The sequence below is a fragment of the Panthera onca genome, chromosome B4 (assembly GCF_046562875.1).
Source record: "Panthera onca isolate mPanOnc1 chromosome B4, mPanOnc1 haplotype 2, whole genome shotgun sequence".
Lineage (NCBI taxonomy): Eukaryota > Metazoa > Chordata > Mammalia > Carnivora > Felidae > Panthera > Panthera onca.
In genome coordinates this window covers 76,052,510-76,078,601 of record NC_138345.1, presented here as the reverse complement: position 1 = coordinate 76,078,601, position 26,092 = coordinate 76,052,510, and the positions used below count along the sequence as shown (strand labels likewise).

The following is a 26,092-nucleotide window of genomic DNA, read 5'->3' as shown; positions in this document are numbered from 1 at the left end:
GTCGCGCCCGCGGACCAGCCGGCCCTGCACCGGCCCGGAGCGCCCGGCCCGGCCCCGCCCCCGGCGCGGAGAGCCTGGCCCCGCCCCCGCGCCGCCAGGTCCGGGGCCGCCCACGAGGGGCGGGGCGCGGGGCGCGCCTGCTCCGGGCTCTGACTGGCGGCTCCAGCCGCTCAAGTTCGGCTGCTCCGGAGGCCAGAGCGCGCGTCCCGGGCCAGCTCCGCGCGCGCCGGCAACTCTCCTGCCTTCTTGCCCTTCCCGCCCGGCCGCCTCCAGACCTGGGCGCGTCGCTTCCCGGCGTTAGCCGTTCGGCTGGCGCGTCCGTCCCTCACGGGCGCTCGGAGCGGCTGGATCCCGTGCGCTCGCTCCCAGGACCGGGGGGCTGGACCGACGTATTCATTCTGACTGTAGGGGTATCTTTGCACCTCACAAAAAAGTTTTTTTTATTCGTTGAGTACTTGTGTTTAGCACTTTTAAATTCATTCGTTGGGTAAGTATTTGTTGAGCCTCTGATATGTGCCAGGAATTGTTCTGGACACTGGGCAAATGGCAGTTTAAAAAAAAAAAAAGCAAACAGATCCGCTGAAATTCCTGCCCTCGTACGTGCTTCTCACGTGAGCCTGAACTTTTAAAGATTTGGTTCCCACCGAGCGATGAAAGGAGAGGGGGGCAATCATCTATAGGCGTTAAAGATGTGAGCTAAATACTGTGTTGCCCACGCGCATAAGGGAATTACAACCCAAAGCTATTTAGTGAATATGCTGAAGGTCTCAGGGCTACTAACTGACAGGGCTCCTGCCCGAAAGGGAGATGCACCTTCTCTCCAAAGCCTCGATAGAGATGCTTCCATTTTCCTTTATTTGTCAACACTTTGCTGAACCTGTGCTCTGTACTTGATACTGTGCTAGGTGCTGGTGATTCAAAGCTCTGAGCCGGGTCCCTGCTTGCAAGGGGCTTAGAGTCTACCGGGGAGAGGTAGAAACACTACCAACAGAAAGCAGAATTCCTAAATTAAAGGAGACAAAAGGGAGGAAAGGAAGAAGGATTCATGGCGGGGGAGGGGGGGCATTGTAGAGAGGAACTTCATTGGGGGCCTAGTCCTGTGGTTTTCAAACTTTATTACTAAGACCTCTGTGCATAGCAGAAGTGGTCAGAGTTTCCATAAACTTATCAATCACGTTTTATTTTATTTTTTTTTCTTTTTTAAAATTAGGTATTTCTTAGAATACGTAGGCATCTATTTTAAAGGATCAAATAATTGTATGAGATTTGTTCATAAAAACCGCAGAGCCCTGCCTCCATCGTCTCTCTCTGCCCGGAGGCAGCCATTTTTAGCTCTTTTAAGCTGTTTCTTTTGGCATTACCTTCATTACCCTGGCCCTCCTTCAGCTGCATCCCTCCCAGGGTGAGGAGTCCAAGGGGACATGCCTATCCAAAGCCCACTTACCCCCTTATAGGCCATATTCTGAATATCTGGAACCCTGGATTTCCCTGCACAGCTTACTTCCTTGCTGATGATGTAGGCATCCCTAGTCCTGAAGGGTAGCCAAGGGTCAGTTACTTGAGCAAGAAGCAAGAGAGGCATGAGCACAAGCTGAGGTCTCCACGGGATCCCGTGTGAGGCTCTCTCAATGTAGGACAGAGGCAAGGGCAGAGGAAAAGAGTGAGGCAAGAGCTAGGGGCTGGGGGCTGCTGTTTTTTAGACTAGAACTCTGAAAATTCCAAAAATTCTAATTTAGAACATGTCTTTCCAGGTCCTTATGAAAGTACATTGGTAAAGTTAGGCATTTAAAAAAAAATTGTTTTAATGTTTATTTACTTTTTGGGAGAGAGAGAGCGTGAGCACGAGCTGGGGGGGGGGGGGGCGGTGCAGAGAGAGGGAGACACAGAATCTGAAGCAGGCTCTAGGCTCTGAGCTGTCAGCACAGAGCTTGATGCAGGGCTCGAACCCAGAAACCGTGAGATCATGACCTGAGCCGAAGTTGAACATTTAACTGACTGAGCCACCCAGGTGCCCCCTAGAAGGTATTTTATTTAACAGTTTGTTAGCTTAATATGTAACATTAAAATATTTGAGTAATTTTCCCATTTGTACTCTTGTTCCAGCTCCCGCAAATAATAGAGGCAGATTGGAGGATTTAACTTTTTTCCTTCAGATCTCCTCCCCTGCCCACTGATACCTCATTCTCATCTCCCATCTGTCAAATTTAATTCAATAATTTTTGTTAGTTCAGTTTTCAGTTTTCACCATACTGACTTCATATGGTACTTTGAGTTGAGTCATGTAAAACAGTTTGATTACTCTTCCTCTCTTGAACAACTTTTGATTTTTCCTGGGATTAATAATTATCTTGTTTTTTTTCATTTGTTTATGTTTTCTTTTCTTTCTTTTTTTTTTTTTTTTTTTTGAGAGAGAGAGAGAGAGAACATGTGAGCAGGGGAGAGGGGGAGAGAGAAAGAGAGAGAGAGAGAGAGAGAGGGAGAATCCCCAGCAGACTCCACACTCAGGGTGGAGACCAATGTGGGGCTTGATCCCACAACTATGAGATCATGACCTGAGCTGAAATCAAGAGTCAGTTGCTCAACTGCCTGGGCCACCCAGGCACCACTCATTTATTTATGTTTTCTATGTATTTATCACAAACTCTGCCCCCAAATCCTCACCTAGTTGGCCGAAATCTCTTCTCAGACTATGTAGACACAGCAGAAATTCTATCAGCTTCGTCTTCTTGAAGATATCTCTGCAGAGTCTTCTGACCTACTCCAATCTGAGTGTTTATCATCAACCCTTGCTACACAGTGGGCAACCTGGCATCTCCTCTGTCATCTTCTTGGCCTTGTCTTTAAACTTTAAATATATTTTATCTGTTCTTAAAACAGTTTAAAAATATATACACTCAAATGTCCTACGTATTAAATTTTGGAGTTCATCAAAACAGCCTTGTTGAACTTGAATGATTTTATAACACTGAGATATCATGAAATTGAATCTATAGATGTACTCTAGTAAGATTTGCTTTTATCTGTTTTAGACAGTGAGGTTCTACAAAAGGCTTTGCTTGGAAAAGGAGGTTGATTTAAAAAAAAAATTTTTTTTTGAAGTTTATTTATTTTGAGAGAGCAAGCGGGGTAGGGTCAAAGAGAGAGGGGTGAGAGAGAATCTCAAGCAGGCTCCACACTGTCAGCACAGAGCCCGATGCAGGGCTCCAACTCATGAGCTGCCAGATCATGACCTGAGCTGAAATCAAGAATCAGACACTTGGGGCGCCTGGGTGGCGCAGTCAGTTGAGCGTCTGACTTCAGCTCAGGTCACGATCTCGCAGTCTGTGAGTTCGAGCCCCGCGTCAGGCTCTGGGCTGATGGCTCGGAGCCTGGAGCCTGTTTCCGATTCTGTGTCTCCCTCTCTCTCTGCCCCTCCCCCGTTCATGCTCTGTCTCTCTCTCTGTCCCAAAAATAAAATTAAAAAAAAAAAAAAAAAAAAAAAAAAAAGAGTCAGACGCTTAACAGACTGAGCCACCCAGGTGCCCCAGTTGGCTGCTTTTTAAAATAAAAAAAAGTTTGCAAACATCTTTCCTGGACTAGTGATCACTTAAGTGTGGCTCTTAAACTATGGTGAAGGTGTTGCTGCTGGCCACAGAGCTGCACGGGAGAGGAACTTGGAAGAGGGGGCATCCTAGTGGGAATGAAAGTAGGGAAGACTCGTCATCTGAGAGAAGAGGAAGATTTATTTCCTCACACCCTCCAGTTCCCTCCTGACTAACTTCTAGCCCTTTTTACTACTGTCTGCCTACAGTCCCTCCACAGTCTTGGGCATTAGAAAACATGACATTTTTAAAAAATCAGCTTTATGAGGTATAATTTACATATAACAAAACTCACCAATTTGAAGTGTACAATACAGTAAATTTTCACACACGTACACAGTCATGTAACCACCACCATAATCCCAACGTAAAACATTTCCTTCACTCAGAAACTTTCTTTGTGCCCTTTTGCAGTCAATCTCTTCCCCCTTGTCTGGCTCTTGGCCTCTCCTGATCTGGTATTTGTCACTATAGTTTTGTCTTTCTAGAATTTCGTATAAATACAATCACAGTTTGTAGTAGTTTGTGTCTGCCTCTTTTCACTTAATACAGTGCTTCTGTGATCATCCATGTGGCTGCCTCTATCAGTAATTCATTCCTTTTCAATGTGAACTAGTATATTTCACTGCATAGGCAGACTACAATTTGTCCTTTCACAAGTTGGTAGCCATTTAGGTTGTTTGCAGGTTTATGCTTTAACAAATAGAGCTGCTTATGAATATTTGTGTATAGGTCTTTGTGGACATATGTTTTTACTTCTCTTGGGTAAATGCTTAGGAGTGAGATTGGTGGATTGTATGGTAATGTGTATTTAACTTTTTAAATAACTGCCAAACTGTTTTCCAAAGAGGCTGTACCATTTTTCATTTTTCACCAGCAATATACAAGGGTTTCATTTTCTCAGCATCCTCCTCAACACCTGGTATTGTCATACTTTTTATTATCTGGCTCATCCTTCTCAGATTTTACATCTGGTTCTGGTTTTAACTTGCATTTCCCTAACAACTGATGATATTGAGAATCTTCTCATATTTGTAACACCATTGTACATCTTAGCTAGTGACATGTCTACTTAAATCTTCTACCTGTTTTAAAAACTGGCGTATTCTTCTTCTTGTAATTATTGAGTTGTAGTGATTTTTTTATATATCCTGGGTACAAGTCTTTTATCAAATATATGTTTTGCAAATAATTTTTTTTCTAGTCAGTGGCTTCCGTTTTATTTTCTCTTATGTCCATGTGTGTGGTGAATATTGGATATTTTTCTTGTAACATTTTTGTCTGGTTTTGGTAGCAATATAATGCTAACCTCAAAAAATGATTTGAAGGGCTCCTGGGTGGCTCAGTGGGTTAAATATTCAACTCTAGATTTCAGCTCAGGTCATGATCTATCGGTTCGTGGGTTCGAGCCCTGCCTCGGTCTCTGCACTGACAGCAAGGAGCCTGCTTGGGATTTTCTCTCTTTCCCTTTCTCTCTGCCCCTCCCCAATGAGTGCGCATGCTCTCACTCTCCCTCTTGATAAATAAATAAACTAAAAAAAATGATTTGAGAAGTGTTCCCTACTGTTCAGTTTTCTGGAAGCAGTTTTATAAAATTGTATTTTTTTTCCCCTTGGCAAAAATTAAGCCATCCGGGGCTGGATTTTTCTGCAAGGGAAAGGTCTTTAATTATAAATCCAATTTCTTTGGTAGATATAGGGTTTTTCAGGTTTTTTATTCTTTTATGAACTTTGATAGGTTACATCTTACAAGGATTTGTCCATTTCATTCAACTTACCAACTTCCTTTCCATGAAGTTCTTTCATAATACTCATTATTTCCATGTAGAGTCTGTAGTGATGTCCCCTCTCTTATTCCTGTTATTGGTAACTGGTGTCCTTTTCTTTTTCCTGGTACAATCTGGTTAGCGTTTTATCTGTTTTATTAATATTTCAAAGAGCCAAGTTTTGGTTGCATTGATTTTTCTCCGTTTTTGTTTGTTTGTTTTCCATTTTGTTGATTTCTACTCTTATCCTTATTATTTCCTTCCACTTATTTTGGGTTTCTCTTTTCTTCCTTTTCTAGTTTCTCCCTCTAAGCACTGCTTTAGCAGCATCTCACAAATTTTGATTTTGATTTTGATTTACCAAATTTTGTCATGTCATTTTCACTCAGTTCACAATATTTCATAATTTTCCTTGTGATTTCTTTTTTACTCATGTTGTTTAATTTACAAACATTTGGGAATTTTCTCAATTACTGATTTATAGTTTAATTCCATTGTGGTCAGAAAATATATTTTGTATGATTCTAATTTTTATAAATTTATTGATACTTGTTTTAAGGCCCAGATTATTGTTCCATATGCATTTGGAAATAACATGTGTCCTACTGTTGTTGGATGGTGTGTTCTATAAATGTCAATTTAGTCAAGTTGGTTGATAGCATTTTTCAAAACCTCTCTATCTTTATTTATTGTTTTCTACTTCTACCAGTTCCTACAAGAGAAATGTTGAAATCTCTAACTATAATTGTAGATTTGTCCATTTCTCCTTTCACTTCTATTTTTTTGCTTCATATATTTTGAAACTCTGTCATTAGATGCATGTACATCTAGGATTATATCCCCCTTTATTAATTGTCACCTTTATCATTATGGAATGTCCCTCCCTTTTTATCTTTGCTAATATTTCTTTTTTTTATGTTTGTTTTTGAGGGAGAATGAACAGAGTGAAGGAGAGGTAGAGAGAGAGGGAGACAGAGGATCTAAAGCAGGCTTTGTGCTGACAGCAGAGAGCCCAGTGTGGGGCTGGAACTCACGAACCACAAGATCATGACCTGAGCCAAAGTCGGATGCTTAACCATCTGAGCCACGCAGGTGCCCCACTAATATTTCTTATTCTAATCTCTGATATTAATATAGCCACTCCAACTTTCTTTTTGATTAGTATTAGCATGGTTTACCTCTTTCCATCTTTTTACTTTTAACCTATGTGTGTTTTTTTATTTAAAGCATGGTTTTTTTTAAACATTTATTTATTTTTGAGAGAGAGACAGAATGTGAGCGGTGGGGGGGGGGGGGGGGGGGCAGAGAGAGAGAGAGGGAGACACAGAATCCAAAGCAGGCTTCAGGCTCTGAGCCGACAGCTCAGAGCCCGACATGGGGCTCAAACTCACCAACTGTGAGATCATGACCTGAGCTGAAGTCGAATACTCAACCTACTGAGCCACCCAGGCACCCCAGTTTCCTTTCTTTTTTTAAGTTTATTTTGAGAGAGAGAGAGAGGACGTGTGCACGAGCAGGGGAGGGGCAGAGAGAGAGGGAGAGCAAGAGAATCCCAAGCAGGCTCCGCACTGCCAGCAAGGAGCCGGATGCAGGGCTGAACCCATGAGTGGTGAGATCATGACCTGAGCTCAAATCAAGGGTCCAACACCTAACCAACTGAGCCACCCCAGTGCCCCTAAAGTGTGTTTCCTTTAGATAGCACATAATTGATTCTTGGGGTTTTCTTAATTGAACCTTATAATCTCTATCTTTTAATTGGCTTGTTTGGGTCATTTATATGTAATCTAATTATCAATATGATTGGGTTTAAAAGAAAGAAAGAGAAAGGGGAAAAAAAAGAAAGGACCTCAGATTGGGAATCAGGAAATCAGAGTAAAGTCCTGACTCTGTACTTCTCAGCTCTGTAACTTTAGGTAAATCTCTTAAGTCCTCTGAACCTTAGCTGGCTCATACATTAATAAGTTGTTTGTAAATTACAACATGCTCTGAAATCATAAGGGATTAAAGGGCTATCCAGTTCAAGATGTATAGATAGAAAGGTATCCGTAAACCAGGGTATGAGTGCCTCAAAGACAAAACTAGATCTCATTCATTTATGTATTTCTAGCATCTAGGACCAGGCTTGGCATGTAGAATGTTACCAATAAGTGTTTGTTAAGTGAAAGAGGCAATAAAAGAATTAACTTTAAATATATGAATGAAAGATGGTATATGAAAGATGGGTGTCAGGTGACAAGTTATTAAGTGGCCATGGCACTGCTAAGAACTGAACTTACAATATTTAATTCCTTATCTGTTAAATGGGGATAATTAAAAAAAATTTTTTTTAATGGTTATTTTTTGAGAGAGAGAGAGAAAGAGTGTGAGCAAGGGAAGGACAGAGAGAAAGGGAGACACAGAATCTGAAGCAGGCTCCAGGCTCTGAGCTGTCAGCAGAGAGTTCGACACAGGGCTTGAACTCATGAACCATGAGATCATGACCTGAGCCAAAGTCGGACACTCAACCAGCTGAGCCACCCAAGCGCCCCTAAATGAGAATACTTTTAAATAGCATGGAAGAATAATTTGCATTATACGTACCTATTCTTATATATGCGTTCATTCAGCAAGTGTTTATTAAATGCCTACTGTGTGCCAGGCTTGGTTCTAGGTTCTGGGCATACAGCAATGTCCATTTTAAACATTTGTTTTTAAAAGCCATCTTGCAATAATGGTCACCTTCAGTAAGTAAAAGTGCAGATTGACCCTTGACCCCTGGTGCAAATGCAAACATATTATCGTTAGTTATGGACTGGCTTTAATTTTTAAAAACTTCTCTTTGGGAAAAGAACATTTTCTAATTGCTTTTTCTTATTTTTAGCCATTAATATTTAGTTTGGTAGAAGAACATTTAATTACTTAAAGCAACAGGTCAACTTAATGTATATTAGCGATGGATAAAAAGCTAGATAGCCAAGCAGATAGATGACAAGGAGCCATTCTTCTAATCTAACTGATGATGTCACTGGAGAAAAGGTCAGTTGGAACCTGATGTCTGGCAGTTACAGGGAGCTGTGGCTAGGCAGGATACTCAGGAACTGCCCTGGAGCCCTTAACCCCAAAGCAGCCAGTATCACGTGTCCAGGTCTGTGTACCAGAGACACAGGACATCTTTGCGAATGACAGGGTGATCCAAAATGGAGAAAAACAGGCCCCTACAGTTGGTGACCCCTGCATCAGTCAAAGCCATCATCTCAAGGATTGAGGCTGCCCAGCTAACACGGGCTCAGGAGGTAACACCTGAGATAAGGGGGTCACCCTTCTTTTGGGATCTGATGTGGAGACTGAGAACTGATCCTAGATTAGGACAAGATTCCAGCTCTGGGCCCTCAGGGTTCCTGGCATCTTCAACAGGCTGGATTTGCAAACAGATTAATTCAAAATTCCAACTCTTTGACTTGGCCTCTGCAGGGCCAGCTGGAATCGAACCAGCCCTCTGAGGCAGGGCTGGGCACAGGAAGGGAACAGCCCATAAGGAAGCCCTAGGATGGTCCTACCACTATGTGGTAGGTCTTAGCAGGGCAAGAGGAAGGGCCCAGAGTTCTTGATTGAGGTCTGTTCGGGCAACCTGTCAGAATCCTTCAAGCTAAGCCCTAGAAGCTTAAAGAGAAATAGCCAAAGGCTGAAATCACCCTGCCCATGAGCCTCTAGTACCTCTGATCCTAAAGATTTCTTAGGGCCTCATTTTTCCAGTCTGTTGCCTCTGGATCCTTGTGAGATGTCCAGAAGTCCCTAGAAAATTTTGAAATTCTGAAGGAATTGTTTGCCCTGGATATTTAGTATTCTTTCCCTTCCTGACTTGGTCTTAATCATCAAAGTGACATTAATAAGAGCTAACACTTATTTTATGTGCCAGGCACTGTCTTAAGTGCTTTACAAATATTAGTTCATTTAATCTTTAGAAGAAACTCTGTGACATTGATATATAATGATCCCCACTTTAGAAGTAAGAACACTAGAGCCCCAATAGGTGAACTGACTTGTCTGAGATCACACTACCAGAACCTGGTATCTGGCTTTAGAGTTCACACCCCTAAACACTACAATCTGCTGCCTCCCATATAGGATATTTCTTCCCAGCTCTCAGACATCTTGGACAACGTCAACTGTGTCATCAACAGCTTCCAGGAAGAATTAGGATATGATTTAAAAGAAAAGGCAAAACCTGACCAGATGGAGCAAAAGGGCAAGAACAGATTCATCTTACTGGAGAAAATTGCCTCCTTCTCTGAAGATGCTAATACTAAAGAGAAGCACTTGTATGAAATTCTCCGCTGGCTGGGTAACTGGGGTGAGTTTGTAGACTGGCTGCCTGAGGGCGGGCCGCTTCCCCACTGACTTGGTCCCACACTGGCTCTTGGCTCCTCCTTTCCCCACCCCAGGTCAACTCTCACTGGGAGGAAAAAGCAGGGCAGTTGGTGGGTTGCCAAGGGAGCAAAAGACACACTCCAGTGAGATATTCCCTTGCTTCTGTCACGGCAATCATCTCCACTCACCAGAGGGGCAAACATGTAATAGTCCAAAACCTAGTAGATTGTGACATTAGCTGCATGTGTGATGAAGCCTGTCATAGGTCCATTCTGACATCTCATCTATCAGCAGGGTTGAAACTAAATTCAAATCCATGCTAGCTATATTTTTAAATTTTCCATACTTATTGAGATGTAATTGACAAATAACATTGTGTAACTTTAGAGTGTACAATGTGATGATTTGATGCATGTATATGTTATGAAATGATTATCACAATAAGGTTAATTAACACATCTGTCACCTTACAAGTTACCCCCCCTCTTTTTTTTCTGGTGAAAACATTTAAGATCTACTGTCTTAGCAACTTCCAAGTATACAATACAGTATTGTTAGTATAGACACCACATTGTGTATTAGATCCCCAGAACATTTTAATTTTATAACTGAAACTTTATACCCTTTGGCCAATAGCTCCCCATTTCCCCCACCCCCCCCAGCCCTTGGCAACCACTGTACTCTCTGTTTCTGTGAATTCAACTGTGTGTGTGTGTGTGTGTGTGTGTGTGTGTGTGTCTGTGTGTCTGTGTGTGTCTGTGTGTTCAGCTTTTTAGATTCCACATATAAGTGAGATCATACAGTGTTTGTTTTTCTGCATCTGACTTATTCCACTTGGCATAATACCCTCAAGGTATATCCCCTTAGTCACAAATGGCAGGATTTCCTTCTTTATTATGATTTACTAATATTTCATTGTATATACCACATTTTCTTTAACCATTCCTCCACTGACTGACACTTAGCGTGTTTCCACATCTTGGCTTTTGTGAATGATGCTTCAATGAACATGGCCATGTAGATATCTCTTGGAGACAGTGATTCCATTCCCTTTGGATATATACCCAGAAGTGGGATTGCTGTATCCTATCACAATTGTATTTTTAATTTTTAGAAGAACCTTCATACTGTTTTCCAAAATGGTTGTACCAATTTATATTCCCACCAGAAGTGCACAGGGGTCCCCTTTACTCCGTGTTCTCATCAACACTTTTTATCTCTTGTCTTTTTCATAATAGCCATCCTATCAGGAATAGGGTAATATCTCATTGTGGTTTTAATTTGTGTTTCCCTGACAATTAGTGATGTTGATCTCCATTACCTGTTGGCTATTTGTATGTCTTCTTTAAAAAACAGATCCTTTGTCTTTTTTTTTTTTTTTTTTTGCACATACGTATTTAATCACAGTGTTGAAAGGAATTGTAAATATAATCTGGCTTAACATCCTTAATACTACAAATGAGAAAATTAAAAATAACAAAATAAGTGCTTCCAAATTGGTGTCATTTTAAATTCATCATCTCTAATGTTAGTGTGCCCTCAAAATATCTCAGGATATTTGTTTTGGTATTTGTCTGGTACTGTCGGCCCCTGCCTCCTGCTCTCACTCTCTTCAGTGTCACTGACCGTTGTCACATTGACTGAACTTCCTTTCCAACTTCAGGAGACACCACACCCTTGTGGTTAAAATTACTGGCTGTGGAGGAGATGTGTCTGTCTCTACCATTTAGTAGATGCGTAAACTCAGGCAAATCATTTAATTTTTCTGGGCTGTCCTTTCCTCATCACTGGGGAGTTGGTCCTGCCCCAGCCAGGCCCACACTGACAGGTGTTTGGAAAAGTGCAGCGACCATGGACACATTTATCAGCACAGTGGGGGACACACATTTGCCTGCTTTCCTAAACTCCAGGGCGATGCTGAGATTTGCACCTATACATAGGTTTCTCCCCAAGTCAGTAGGCTGTCTGATAACTGATTCTGTGCCGTGTACATTTAAACCAGTTCAAAATGTGTCATAGCTAGCACAGTAAATTTGATCAAAGGGATGTGGATATGACTCTTGCACAGTTACAACTAGCTACAAAGTAGCTACAATTAGACAGTTAAATTGCTGTCACTTGTCATGGGACCACTTTCTGGAAGCTGTGTACTTGCATCAAGAAGGAAAAGATCTCTGAGACCAGGCCAGCTTCCTTTTGTCTTTATCACATCTTGTGTGGCCTTTGCCCATTTTTTAAATTGGATTATTTGTTTTGTTTTGTTTCATTTGCTATTGAGTTGTATGAACTTCTTATTTTGGATATTAACCCTTTATCAGGTATACAGTTTGCAAATATTTTCTCCCATTCTGTAGATTGCCTTTTCATTTTATTGATCCTTTCTTTTACTGTGCAGAAACTATTTAGTTTGATATAGTCCCACTGGTTCATGTTTGCTTCTGTTACCTTTGCTTTTAGTGTCATACCCAAAAAATCATTGCCAAGACCAATGTCAAGAAGCTTTTTCCTTATGTCTTCTTCTAGGAGTTTTATGGTTTCAGGTCTTACATTTAAGTCTTTAATACATTTTGAGTTAATTTTTGTGAGTGGTGTGAGATAGGGGTCCTATTTCATTCTTTTGCATGTGTATGTCCAGGTTGACCAACATCACTGTGAAGAGCCATCCTTTACCCACTGTGTATTCTTGGCTCCCTTGTCAAATACTAATTGTCCATATATGCATAGGTTTATTTCTGGGTTCTCGATTCTGCTCCATTTATCTACGTATCTGTTTTTATGCCGATATCATATTGTTTTGATTATTATAGCTATGTAATATAGTTTGAAATTGGGTAGTATGATGCCTCCAGCTTTGTTCTTTGTCTCAAGATTGCTCTGGCTATTTGGGGCCTTTTGTGGTTCTATATGAATTTTAGGATTTTTTTTTTCTGTTTTTTTTTTTTTTTTCTGTGAAAAATGCCATTGGGATTTTGATAGAGATTTCATTGAATCTGTACATGGCTCTAAATGGTAGTATGGACATTTTAAACAATATTGATTCTTCCAATCCATGAAGGTGGAATATCTTTCCATTTATATGTGTCTTCAGTTTCTTCCATCAATGTCTTATAGCTTCCAGTGTAGAGATCCTTCCCTGGTTAAATTTATTGCTAAGTATATTATTGTTTTTGATGCTGTTGTAAATGGGACTGTTTTCTTTCTTTTTCACATAGTTTATCATTAGTTTATAGAAATGCAACTGATTTTTGTATGTTGATTTTGTATCCTGCAACTTTACTGAATTTGTTTATTAGCTCTAACAGTTTTTTGATGGACCACACCGGGTGTTTTATAGAAGAATCCATGGGTGATATTCATAGTACTTAATGACCCTTACTGCATGGGCCAAACAGCCCTGATGCCAGCTGTAAACAACTGGTATAGCCATTTGAGTGTGGACCAACTATACCCAGTCCTGGACCAGGTGCTGCCCCTGTTAGCATCACTGTTGCACCATCGTGAGACCTTAGGCTGCTATGGGGTTGGGTGGACGCTGCAGTGTTAGAGTGAGATGGTATAGGGATGTGCCCTACCCCCTTCACCCTGCCCTGCCTTCAAGGAGCTCATAGTTCTATGATCCTTCAGCTGCCCCCAAGAACTAAGTAGGCTTTTCACTCCAGTTAATTCATTTAATTGTCCAGATACTGAACTAGGCAATGGGGATAGAGCAATAACAAGGCAGACACATCCCTAGCCTTATAGTTAAACAACAATACTGTTTAATGTCTATTGTACGTTTTCGACACAGCAGGCTTCACGTTAATCATTTCACATGCATTATCTCATTTAATCCCCACCCAACCCTTTTACAGGCATGGATGCTGAGGCTCAGAGAAGTAAGTGATTTACCCAACATCACACAGTTATTAAGAGGTGAAACTAATCCAACCTCAAAGCCTCCTGCTGGAACCCCTGTGCTATAGGACTACTTGGGGCTCCCTAGAGGACAGATTGCACTCAGTCTGCATCTCCCACTCCCTCTCTAGGTGACAGTCTGACCTATGAGCTCAGGAACAGGAAGTGTAAGGAGGAAGAGGAAGCCCTGGATGAATGGATTGAGGTGATGGAGAAGGTATTACCTCTCTCTCTCATTGCCACCAAAGGAGGCATCGAATCTCTCACTTCCCTTTGTTCCACTCTCATTGAAGGACAAAAGCAAAGGACACAAAGTAGGTTCCAGGAAGACCTGGGAAGGGGGGTTGAATGGGGTGGATGCCATCTCAGGAAAAGAGGTCACATGCCAGCACCTGTGGGGTCTTTCTGACTCTCCTCCATAACAAAAGCCTTATCTGAGATGGAGAGGCAATAGCGAGGGGTTGGGGTGTTTAACCCAAGCTGAGCACTGAGCAGTTCTAAGCAATCCCTTGGGGCTAGAGGGAGGGGTAATGGGGAGACAGGTCCCTGTTGGTACTCTCTGGAGCTGTAGCCTTATGCAGGTCCCGAGAATCAAGGCTAGTAGGCCAAAAAGGCTGGAATTTGTAGCTACAGCCCAAAGAACATCTTTTCCTTACTCCAAATCCAGCTGTAGAGCCTAGAAGTCTGGCGAGACTCAGCCAGATGCCCTTCCAGGATCTTCTTAATTGTGGCTGCTCCAGGAATGGTCAGTCAACAACATAGTTCAACCTTGAAATTTTACTCCTGTCAACACTAGAAGGAACCTGAGATTATCTAACTCCTCCTACGCTTTGTAGATGAGAACATTAAATCTCAGAGAAGAGAAAGGACTACAAAACAAAACAAAACAAAACAAAGCAAAAATCTGTGGCAAAACCAGACCCCACGCTTAGGTTTTCTGGCTTTTTTTTTTTTTTTAATATATTTTTAAATTTTTTTTATGTTTATTTATTTTTGAGAGAGAGACAGAGCATGAACGGGGGAGGGTCAGAGAGAGAGGGAGACACAGAATCTGAAACAGGCTTCAGGCTCTGAGCTGTCAGCACAGAGCCCGATGCGGGGCTCGAACTCACGGACTGTGAGATCATGACCTGAGCCGAAGTCGGTCACCCAACCGACTGAGCCACCCAGGCGCCCCAGGTTTTCTGGCTTTTTAATCTTACTCAAGAATATGGGCTTCACAGTCAGATGGACATGAGGTTTGAATCCCATGTGCCAATTTCTGACTGTGTGACTTTGGACAAGTTACTTGATCTTTCTGAACCTCACTTTCTTCATATACAAAATGAGGAGCACCCGCCCACTTGCAGGGTTCCACTGGGTGTAAGTCATCTGGCACCATGCTTAAAACATGCTCAGAGCTTAAGAAACAATGTGTTTCACCATTGACTCTCATGGCCAGACTCCTTATCAATCAAGCAAGATTGATAGTTGGTGGAGGGATGAAGCAGGGAAAGGTGGATAAGGAGATAATCTCTCCTACAATCCTTACCATGTTATATCTTGAAGTATAGTAATTTGTATATATTTCATAGCTAGATTATAAACTCCTGGATGGCAAAGACTGTTGTCTTATTAGTTTCTTTTTAGGGATTAGTTATTAAGCACTTACTAGATACCTGGGACTGTGCTTGCCGCTAAACATGCATAATCTAGTGAAATCTTACAAGTAGATGCTTTGGTTGGTTATCCCCATTTTTTAGAAACAGAGGCACTAAGAAGTTAGGAAACTTGCCTAAAGCAAGTGGTAAGGTTGGGGTTCAAGTCTAAGTTATCTGATTCCAGAATTCAAGCTCTGAACCACATGACCTCTCTGACAATATTAGCTAAATGCTAGTTTGACTTCAATGCCGTTTAATTTCCATATCCCTTTAGCTCCTCACCCAAAGGTAGCCAGTGTTTTTTCTGTTAGTGATGTTCACTGAATGGGCAAATGAATGGATGATCCAAGATAATCACTCCAGCAGCTCTACATATGGTAGATCAAGGGGATACAACTATAATCGTGATCCAGCCCTGAGGAGCTGAGGTCTATGAACGGGTTTGAACATAGTGCACAGTCTGTATTTATGTGCATTTTTCTGGGGAGAAGGTCCCCTGCTTTCATCGAACTACCAAAGGAGTTCATGACCCCCAAAATGGGAAATGACATTAGTCATTTAAAAACCCAACATATGAACAGTTGCAGAACCATGTGATAAATTCTCTACACAGTCTAATGGTAACAGGAAAGGGAAACAAAACTTCTCAGGTGGCCTGGAGTCTAAGTGCCAGGTAGGTTTCCAGAGTTTGGATAGTTGGCAATAGATAGCCAAACATGGATATTGAGTCTGGGAAGTAGCATGATTAGCAAAGTGACTTTACTCCAGGGAAATACATGAGATCAGAAGTACACTGAATTAGGGGCACCTGGGTGGCTCAGTCGGTCAAGTGTCCGACTTCGGCTCAGGTCATGATCTCGCAGTTCGTGAGTTCGAGCCCTATGTCGGGCTCTGTGCTGACAGCTCGGAGCCTGGAGTTTGCTTCAGATTCTGTGTCTCCCTCTCCCTCTGTCCCTCCCTTGCTTGCACTCTGTTTCTCTCTCTCTCTCTCAAAAATAAATAAACAATAAATTTTTTTTTAATATTTAAAAAAAAGAGGTACACTGAATTGAACTGAACTGAATTGAATAGTTTCAGGCCCATGGGCCCTGCAGGTGCTATGGAGCTGGCTCACCCTGACAGGTAAGCTCTGAGCAAGCTCTGAGCCTGGCAGAGATCTCTCCTGACATCTCCCCTGGCCTCACCTGTTGCCTCAGCTCCTTATTCTTGCCAAAGGCGTAAGAGAGTTGGATGGGAATTTGGCCAGGCAGGGTGTGCAGAATCAGTATAATTGTTGGGGCTCACGGGAGCTTGTTGCCTTTGTTCTGTCTCTCCTAGTATCCAAACACACCTTCTGGCAGGGCTGGTGGGAACAGAGACCCCCAAAATCTGCATCCTACCCTCAGCCACTGAGCCCAGAACAGATGCTCCAGGACAGTCATGCTACCTGCACGAAGGTCTCTGAGGTGAAGTCCATGCTGCAGGAGCTCCTGGACTCCACCATGTTCAACCAGGGGGAGGTCAGAGCCATCAGGTACATGTCTGCCATGGTAGAGAACCTCAACAAGGCCTTGACCCTCCAGCACAAAGAGAACAGAAGCCTGGAGACCAAATACAGGAACCTGAAAATAGAGATGACCAAAGAACTTAGCACCCAGAGGCTACACTTCCAGAATTCCCTCCAAGTTCTCCAGAGCAAGAGGGATGCCCTGCTAAAGCAAGTGGAAATTCTAGGGGGGAAATACCATGACCTTCTCCTGATAAAGCATGCCTTAGAGTTCCAGCTAAAGAAGGCTCAGTCTGCTAGAGATCAAGCAGAAGAACCGACCAAGATCTTGATTGACTCCCTGGGACCCCCTGAGAAAGAGACCCTCCCAGAGAAAGAAACAGTCATGAAGGAAACTCAGCAGGAACCCAAGAAGGAGCAGTGGTTTTCACTACTCTCCCCAGGTCCCATGGCCACAGCTTGGGACAGTGGTGCCAGGCCTTCAACATCTCAGCCACTTTCCACCATGACCATGTATTCGAGGATTGCGGACATGTACAGCACCAAGGACACCGAACATCTTCAGCCCATGATGCTGTCCTCGGTGGATCACAGGTCTCCTAAGATATGGGAAAGACTGGTGGCAGAAAGCCCAGGCCACTTCTTTCACCAAGTGAAAGACCAAAAGGATGTCCAGGAAGCATCCCAGGAGAAGGAAGGACTCCAAATTAAGCCCCACTTGAGGATGCAGCTGTCCCCAGAGAGCTCCAGGAAGGTGGCCTTGGAGAGCAAGGCGGAGCACTGGGAAGAAGAGCTCCGCTGGGAGAGGCAGAGGCAGCAGTGGCTGGAGGAGGAGGAGATATGGCTGCAGCGTCAGAAGAAGTGGGCCCTGCTGGAGCAGGAACACCGGGAGAAGCTGCAACAGTGGAAGGTGGAGGAGGCGGCGAGGGAGCAGTGGCAGAGGTCGGGCCAGCAAGAAAAGAAGCAAGGGGGCCCGTGGAGGGAGCCAGAGCCTCCAGGGGAGGGCACAGACAGGGTGCTCTTCATGACCACCAGGCAGTGGAGGAACTTGGAGAAGGCATCGCTGACACCTCCCTCAAGCCGGGCCCAGTCTGCTCACCAAGGCAGGAAGCACTTTCCCAGGTCCCCTAATACCCAGCAGCCTGCCCCCAGAAACCAGAGGAACACGAGTTCAGCCAAGTCTACCCAGAAACCGTGGACCTGCCAGGTTCCCACGAAGCCCAAGAAATCGGCCTCCTTTCCTGTCACGGGGACATCCATCCAAAAGGTGTCCCGGCCTCCTTTGCGTATCTCCTCAGTAACTCTCAAGGGGAAAGTATACCACATGGATGTGGAGGCACAGAGGAAGAATCTGCAGCTCCTGAGCGAGGAGGCTGACCTGGGGCTGCCCCACTACCTACGCACCAAGGCGCTGGATCTCATCACCACCACCATGGAGCTGAACGTGCTTCGGCTGCAGTGTCTGTGCCATAAGTACATCCGCTACAGACACTTCCAGAGCCTCCGGTAGGTACTCCCTGACACCCACGCCAACTGCAGTGTGTGGGCAGAGACAAAACCCAAAGGGAGAGGAGGAGCACGCAGCAAATGGGAATGGAGAGTCACCCCAGACCTGGACAAGGTCCCCTGAGGGAGGGGGCTGGCAAAGGATGTCTGACCTTGGGCCTGGGGTGACCCTGGAGGTGTGGGAGGTCGGGCATTTACACATACACATTGCTCTTTCCCTAGTGGGTTTTTCCTCTGAGGCCACTTCCTTATTTCTTCCTCTCTTCCTATCGCACTGTCCCTAATGCACCTGATATGTTCCCCTGCTGGCCTTATTCTCTCTTTCTGTTTCCAGCCTGGCCCCAAGGCTCCTCACCTGCCACCACCTCCCACCTCTCTGCTCCCTGCTTTCCTGACTCTCAGCAACCTCTGTTTCCCTCCTTGCTGTCAGGAATTACAAACACAGAGTCAACGCTGGTTACGAGACTTGGGGAGCAGGCCCTTTCACCCACTAACTCCCTTACCTCATTTCCCAGACAAGAAGTGACCAACCACATACAAGTTATGCAAGAAACTGAGACTACCTACAAGACCCAGAACCTCTACACCTACCTGGAAAACATTGACCGCCTGCAGAACCTCTGGCTGCAGGCCTGGACAGACAAGCAGAAGGACCTGGAGGAGAAGCGCCGAGAGTGCCTGAGCAGCATGGTGACCATGTTCCCCAAGGTGGGCCTCCCTCATTGGGGGGTCAGCACAGCTGGAAGGGATGTGAGCTGGTGGGGTGTAACTGGGGGCAGGGTAGCGGACAGGAAATAAGAGGGCAGGTTAGAGACTCTGAGCCAGGAAGAGGCAAAGGCTAGAGGCTCAAGCATAAGGAAGGGCAGCTTTCTGATTTTTTTATATGGGGAGAGTGGGAGAGAGAGGGGCCCTCAAACAGAACTGTAGAAGAAAGACTCTTCTGGAGAGAGAAGGCAGCTGGATCCTGTAGTCCCAACTTTATGCTCAAGTTCTCCCTCCCCCACGGGACCCTCTGCCCTGTTCCTGTGTGTTCTGGTTCCTCTACTGACTTAGTCACAGCTGTCCTTTTTACCCACATGCTGGGATCTCACTTTGCCTCTCTCTGTGGATGGTTCCTTTGGTTTCTAGATGCCAGGTCTCCTCTGATCACTTCCTGACCAAGGTTCCTGCCAGGTAAAATCAGTGAAACCCTGGTTGTCTGAAAATGTCTTTACGTAATACCTTCACTCTTTTTTTCTTTTGTGTTTATTTTTTTATTTTTGAGAGAGAGAGAGGGAGAGAGAACACGTGCACATGAGTGGGAGAGGGGTCAGAGAGAAAGGGAGACACAGAATCTGAAGCAGGCTCCAGGCTCCGGGCTGTCAGCACAGAGGCTCGAACCCATGAACCACGAGATCATGACCTGAGCTGAAGTCAGATGCTTAACCAACTGAGCCACCTAGGTGCCCCTAGTACCTTCTTAATTGACAGTTGGCCTGGATATGGAAGTCTAGGTTAGAATGCATTTTCCCTCTCATTTTTGACAGCACTTCTCATTGCCTTCTGGGTTTTGGTGTTGCTGTTGACAGTACAAAGTCACTCTGAGGCCTGATCTGTGGGTCTGCACTGTTTTTACTCTCTGAGGGCTAGATTCAGTTTCCCCTGCTAGCAGGGTCAGAGAAGTAGCAAGTGCTGACATGGTCCGCAGAGGACTAGCTGACCTCCCAGGGAATTAGAAAATCATAGCATTGGCTCAGAACCCATGGGGAATCCCCCCAAGTCTGGGGGAAGCCGTGTGCTGAGGGACTTAGTGTAAGTACCTGTGTCAGGCAGTTGGAAAAGCCTTGGTCATGGGGCCATCTCCCAACTCAGTTTCCTATCACTTTTTACTAGTCCCAATCATCTCCTGTAGGTATCTTCACTTGTTAAGTTGTAGGTGTCTTGACTTGTTAACAACGGACTATATGACAATTCTTTGGGTGGCTAGAAGGGTTTCCCCAGCTCCTTACCCAGTGCCAGGGCAGAGGCTGGATACAAAAATACCCAGAGCATTCTAGGCACAACTTGGCCTCATGTTGTGAATCCTGAGTGCTCTCTCGAGTTCCAGCTGCTCTGGCTTCCTTTAGTTTTTTTCTTGCTGTTTTGCTCATTGTCCAGATTCTCCACAACAAAGGAGAAAACAGGAACTAACCTAGCAAATAATAATTCAAGGAATTTTTAGGGAATTTGATACTTGGGGGTTCTAGGGCTCTCTGATTGGAGGCATTCCCTGGTCCTTACCTTCTCTTCTTAGCCCTGAGTCAGGCTATGCCTCCTTCTGCTCTAGAGAGGGGATAAATTCCTGTCTCCTTGATGCCTCTCTGCTGGTGTCTCTAGCTCCAGCTGGAGTGGAACATTCGTCTGCACATCCCTGTGGTCACCTCCACAAAGCCGAGGAAAAACAAGCCACCCACATCCTCTCTCCGGCACACGCACTCATGTGGCCCCTCCTGCAGGCAGCCTCCTGGGCACTTTCCATGCAAGCACTGGGAATGTGAGCCCCTGTGCATGGCTCGGTAGGTGCAGGGAAGCGGGTAGGCAGCCAGCTGGATGGGTGGGGAGATGGAGCAAGCTGGGGTGGCCAGACTGGGGAGACTGGGAGCTTGGTGAAGGCACAGGCAGGCAGAGTTCACCTCATGAGTTGTACGATGCCTGCCTTCTCAGCTGCCTTGCTCAGTTCTAGCCATTGGCCCAGATGGGTGGGCTCAGGAGCCAGCCCTATCCAGATAGGTTTCACATTGCAACTGAAAGACTCTGAGGACCCACATCTGAGAGCCTACAACCATTTCTGCCCTGAACATTGTTGGTCCAGCACCTGCCATTAGCCTGTCCATATAAACAAGCCTGATCCTTCCCACCGTGTGACCCCACCACCCAGGCTCAGAAAGAGATACCATGAGCCTCTGGGCAGTCAAGAAGACCCACATCCTCACCTAGTATGGCCCAGTGCAGAGCAGCCCCGAGGCATGTGCCTAGAAGAACAGAGGCTATCCCAGCACCCCTTCAGCAGCTCCTCAGCCAAAGGAGCCCCAGGGAGGTGAGGCTTAGAGTTAAGGGGAAGAGAGGTGACAGGATGGTGATAACAACTATTTGAGAGGGAAAGAAAACAAGTCCTGACGTTTTGGGCCTTATGGCTTTGGAGAGCTTGTTGTTTCTCAGTCTCCCTCTGTGTGTCTAACCCTTTATCTCTTTCTACACTTTCAACCTCCACACCCCAGACAACAGGATAACCAGATAGAAGCCATCTGGAAGACTGATGTGGCCTCCTCCAGTCACCCAATAGAAAAGAAGACTCCCCCCGGCCTGCCCTGGGACCAGCTAGGGGGGTGCCCAGACATTCCCCGGCTATTGACCTTGGATGTGCATTCCTCCTACCACAAAAGCTTGAGGTCCCTCAAGGCCCGGTAAGGTACAAGGTTGGATAGTTAATCTGGATTTGGAGAAACCTTCCCACCAAGGTCAGGGGCCAGAGTACACACTGACTCTGTCCAAACACCCAAGAGATCTCTTTCCAGACATTCATAACAACCTCATTTATTGTACCACATCAGACAGAGAGATGCTTACCTGCCTCATTGGCCATCAGCTTGGGTCCCCATGCCACCATTCTAGTTTTCTCAGAGGACTTTATGTAGTGTCTCAGAAGATCGCTACACAAGTTTTTTGAGCTGCATGTGAGTTTGTTGTTTTTTGAGCTGCATGTGAGTTGCTCAGGATGTGAATCTTGTCCTAGGCCTGAAGGTTGTTCTCAAGGAGAGCCAGGTAGAGGAATGGAGAGATGAAGGAGACCAAGAATCACGTGATGAACCTGAGACTCAGGCCTGGGCCTGTCTTTGGCATTCTCATTTCTTTACTGCCTTGGAGAATAGTTCGCAGGAACAGCAGCTGAGAGGAAGAGGCAGGACTCAGTAGGCCAACAAGAGGCTATTCCAGTTAGGAAGGTTCTGTTGAAGACTTAAGGCTCTTTCAAGGAGCATTTTTAGATTTTTACAGCAATTCCTGCTGCCTCTTATGGCCCTGGCCCTGCCCCAATTAAAGATCTCTGACAGGGAGAGGGTACTGATGGCTGCCAGTCTAGATCTAACCAGAATTGAGGCTGTAAGATGCTGGTGCTGCCCCGTCCTCCAGACAGGGACTTAGGTGAGACAGGGTGGCATGGTAGCATCAAAGAAGGCTGGTCCTTGGCTCTGCTTCTGCTCTGAAGTGGGTCTGAGAGTCCCAGCTGGTACATAGATACCTGGTTTTCAGTTCCTGGAGAATTGCTTAGAGGTGTGTGTGCATCTGTGTGTGTATATGTGTGTGGTGTTGAGCTGGATAAAGCAAACAAAATTGATTGAGAGCAACCAAAACAACACTGTGGCAGAACTCAGTAACCAGAGGTCAACTGGGGCCCCGCCCCACTAAGATTTGGCTACACTTGCCCAAGGTCCCCTACAGTAGATCTCTCGTCCCCGAGCTCCTCCTCTCTCTGCATCCCAGCTAGTGCCTGGGCTTTGCTTGGCATCTGTTTGAATCTGAGGCCCCAACCCTTTTGTTCTTCCCCACACATAATATGGGTACATAAATATTGAGAATACACATTCCACTTAACCCCAAGCCTTTCATGATATTAGTATCTTTTTGAAAATTTAAGAGGATGTTGGGGAAAGGGATTCAGAATGAAAAGCGCCAAACAACAGCCTCTTTCTTCCCCCTCTCTCTGGCGTAACATGCAAAACTCAAAAACTCCTTCCTGTCTCATGCAGAGCTGTTCCACCCACACCCAGGCCTCCACTGGGATCTCAGCTTCAGGCTTAAGCACTTATCAAAATATTGTTCCCAACAAAGACAGCTTCCCCTTTCTAGGGGAATTTAGGTGAATACAATTTTCTTCCCCCCCGCCCCGCCCCCCACTTTTTTTTTTTTTTTAACTCCATACAAGTTCATTCAGTTTATCATACTATCAGGTGTAGAGACAAAGCCCTGCTTCATCTGTCTTCTTGATCCGCATCCCAGGTTGGCACTGCCTACCTGCGTGTCAGGCTGGTCCTGGATGGTTCAGTGTGGGAGCTCGCCATGTTGTCTTGGGACCCCGTTATCATAACATGGGAATCTGCCACTCTCTGATGAAAATTCTCTGCCGCTGTCCAGGCTCCTGCTGCCTCAGGGATGGTGGCCATCCTGCTCTCTTTGTGAGTGCTTCGTGCATGTGGCCTCTGGAGACACGCTCTGTTTCCATTCCCAGAGTGTACCTTCTCTTTGACCGCCTGCCCCTGCCTCATCACAGATGCTCACATCCACCTGCTGTGTGGTCTCAGGTCACTCACTTCTTTGTGATCCTGCCAGCCTCACCAGCTCCCCTGGCCCAGGTCACACCACCATCTGGTTTCCTAACTAGGACCAACTACATGCTGCCTGCCTGGAATGGACAGCCTGTCTCATCTACAGGCCACTGGGTGGCCTCTCAGAATATGGGGAAGGGCTATTCATCTTCTCTCTATGGTTTGGGACACTAGAAAGGCCATGTCCCTCAAAAGCCAGCAGACCCCCTTCTGCAAGAGCTTTCTCTGCTTTGTCTTACAAGCATCTCCTCTGGGCTCTGTCTGACAGGTAAGACAGCTGTGTGCCTGCATATACCAAACACTGTCTGCAGTTGGAGAAGGATCTTAATCCTGACTCTAACTGCCCTGCCCTCTGTTGCTCACAGCCTATTCCTGCACAGCTAACATACACGGTGGTTCACATGCATGGCCAAGATGCAGTGAGCACAGACTCGCACAGATCTCCAACATGCTGCAGACAGAGGAGAGGGCTTATTAAAACTTGGTTTCTGGGAAGGAGATTAGACGGGAGTGGAGAGGAAGGAACATGGATAGGAAGGAGCAGGGAAGAATGAAGGGAGGGAAGAGGAAATTTTCTGTGATATGAGACAAGAGGCAGGTCACAAGAAGAGAAGCAGAGCCCCTGGGATGTGGCAGGGAGGTTATGTTAAGCAGTTCCACATCCAGGTCAAGTCCGGACGCAGCTCTGGACTGTCTCCCAGAGCTGACTAGGGAAGCTCTTGGGTGGGCCAGGTGGGCACACACATCCTGGTGCCTTGTCTCAGCTGCTCTCCAACCCATAATTGAATTAACTCTTTCAGTGTCTTGGCGACCAAAAGAAACGAATCCCGGGAAGCCCCAGATGAGTCAGCTGAGCTTGTTTGTAAAAAGTCAAATGAGTCTTTCCCTGGAACCGTAAAGCCAGAAGGATCAAGACAGTCTCAGTCCCCACTCCATCCATTAGTCGGTGATTCTCAAACTTCAGGGTGACTGAAAATCATATGGGAACTTGTTTCAAATGCAGGTTCCCAGCTGGTGTTTTTAAACAAACATCCTGGGCATTGCTAGTCCTAGAACTTTGAGAAACACCACTTCCCTCCTTCAGTCCCCAAACTGTACATTTTTAATAAAATAGAGGTGTGTTTCTTTTTAAAACTTTTTGTGTTGTTGCTGAAACCCACACTGAACTCAGTTTTGGAACCGGATCTATGACCTTCTGGCCCCTGACCTGGACGCCAATCAGGGAGGATTCCCCAAGTGTCACCTCTGCCCTTTGGGAGCCAGCAAGCCAGGGCAGCCACGATTAGTGCCCGGCATGCAGTAGGCACCAGTCATTTTTCAATTCATCAGAGACATGGACAAATAAGTAACTGATGTGCTGATGATTAGCAGGAAGGCTCAGAAGATAAGACCAAAAGGAAGTATCAAGTACCAGTCAGAGCCAGGTGTCACTGGGTAGGAGGCAAAGGCAGATATGTCTCTGAGGAGTGAGGACAAAGGTGGAAGAAATGAAGACACAGAGGTTCCACCTCTAGATGGTGTGGTCTAAGGAGGCCATCTCTGGCAACTCTTCAATTCAAGCAGTTACAACACTGCTTTCGTGAATTGATTCAGCTCATGAGCACCGCTGTCCACCCTACTCCCCTCTAGCACACAGCCATCTGCCTCATCTACCACTTGGCCTTCAGCCTCCCACTTTCCTCCACTGGCCCAGACACACCTGGCCTGGGGACATTGTCTAGGAAGTGACCCTGTCCTCAGAGAACCCGCAACCCAGTGATTCTGTTTATCAGGATTGGTGCCCATGCGTGCTTCCATCCAAGGTGAAGACTCGGAAAAGAAGAGGAAGATGTGGGATGTGAAAAGCTGGCCTTTAGATGATGTGAGAGTAGAAATGACTGCTGAGCCATGGCTTAACATAGGGCAAGGATGCCTGGTTGGGGAGGAAGGGGAGAGGCATTCCTGCTGCAGGTCTTAACACAGGACAACTGTGACACCCAAGAGCCGCTCCTGGCCTTTCAGGTCTCGAGCTTATTCTTTCTTTGGAGGCCTCACCCAAGTTGTATCCTACATAATAAAATGCCCTAACACTAAATACAACACTTTAAATAATTTGAAAGGATTTATGTAACTCTACCTTGGAAATAACTGGCCATGAGGTTTTATTTAATCTTTTATTTTATTATTTTTGAGAGAGAGAGAGAGAGAGACAGAATGAGAGCAGGGGAGGAACAGAGACAGAGGGAGACACAGAATCCGAAGCAGGCTTCAGGCTCCAAGCTGTCAGCACAGAGCCCGATGAGGGGCTCGAACCCATGAACTCATGAACCATGAGATCATGACCTGAGCCGAAGTTGGACACTTAACCAACTGAGCCACCCAGGCGCCCCTTTTTCTTAAATTTTTTTTTAATCTTTTGAGTTTTTTTTAAAACACGTCTTTGACTATGACTTCTCAACGATCATTGTGCATATGAGGCGCCTGGGTGGCTCAGTCAGTTAAGTGTCCGACTCTTGATTTCAGCTCAGGTCATGATCTCATGGTTTGTGAAATCG

General features: G+C 45.3%; 1 protein-coding gene across 4 annotated transcripts; it reads left to right on the top strand.

Moving 5' to 3' along the window:
• Positions 1–271: 271 nt before the first annotated feature.
• Positions 272–24,692, top strand: FAM186B (family with sequence similarity 186 member B). Of its 4 annotated transcripts, XM_060657710.3 has the most exons (9): positions 272–404; positions 6,277–6,438; positions 9,451–9,676; positions 13,719–13,901; positions 16,545–18,219; positions 18,735–18,927; positions 20,575–20,753; positions 21,456–21,641; positions 24,359–24,692. In XM_060657710.3, the coding sequence occupies exons 3-9, from the start codon at positions 9,559–9,561 to the stop codon at positions 24,525–24,527; spliced, it is 2,703 nt and encodes a 900-aa protein (XP_060513693.2). In that variant the 5' UTR covers positions 272–404; positions 6,277–6,438; positions 9,451–9,558; the 3' UTR covers positions 24,528–24,692. The 4 variants fall into 4 exon arrangements, with proteins under 4 accessions (XP_060513693.2, XP_060513691.2, XP_060513692.2 ...); XM_060657708.3 differs by lacking the exons at positions 272–404; positions 6,277–6,438 and adding an exon at positions 8,382–8,618; XM_060657709.3 differs by lacking the exons at positions 272–404; positions 6,277–6,438 and adding an exon at positions 8,382–8,618 and having other exon boundaries at positions 21,456–21,646; positions 24,359–24,443.
• The last annotated feature ends 1,400 nt before the right edge of the window (positions 24,693–26,092 follow it).

Bases quoted from the DNA above. Each gene is read 5' to 3' on its own strand.
- FAM186B (XM_060657708.3), top strand. From the start codon at position 8,523: ATGGAGAAAAACAGGCCCCTACAGTTGGTGACCCCTGCATCAGTCAAA. The intron at 20,754-21,455 runs GTAGGTGCAGGG...TCCACACCCCAG, and splicing joins GAGCCCCTGTGCATGGCTCG to ACAACAGGATAACCAGATAG. The intron at 21,642-24,358 runs GTAAGGTACAAG...TAACTCTTTCAG, and splicing joins TTGAGGTCCCTCAAGGCCCG to TGTCTTGGCGACCAAAAGAA.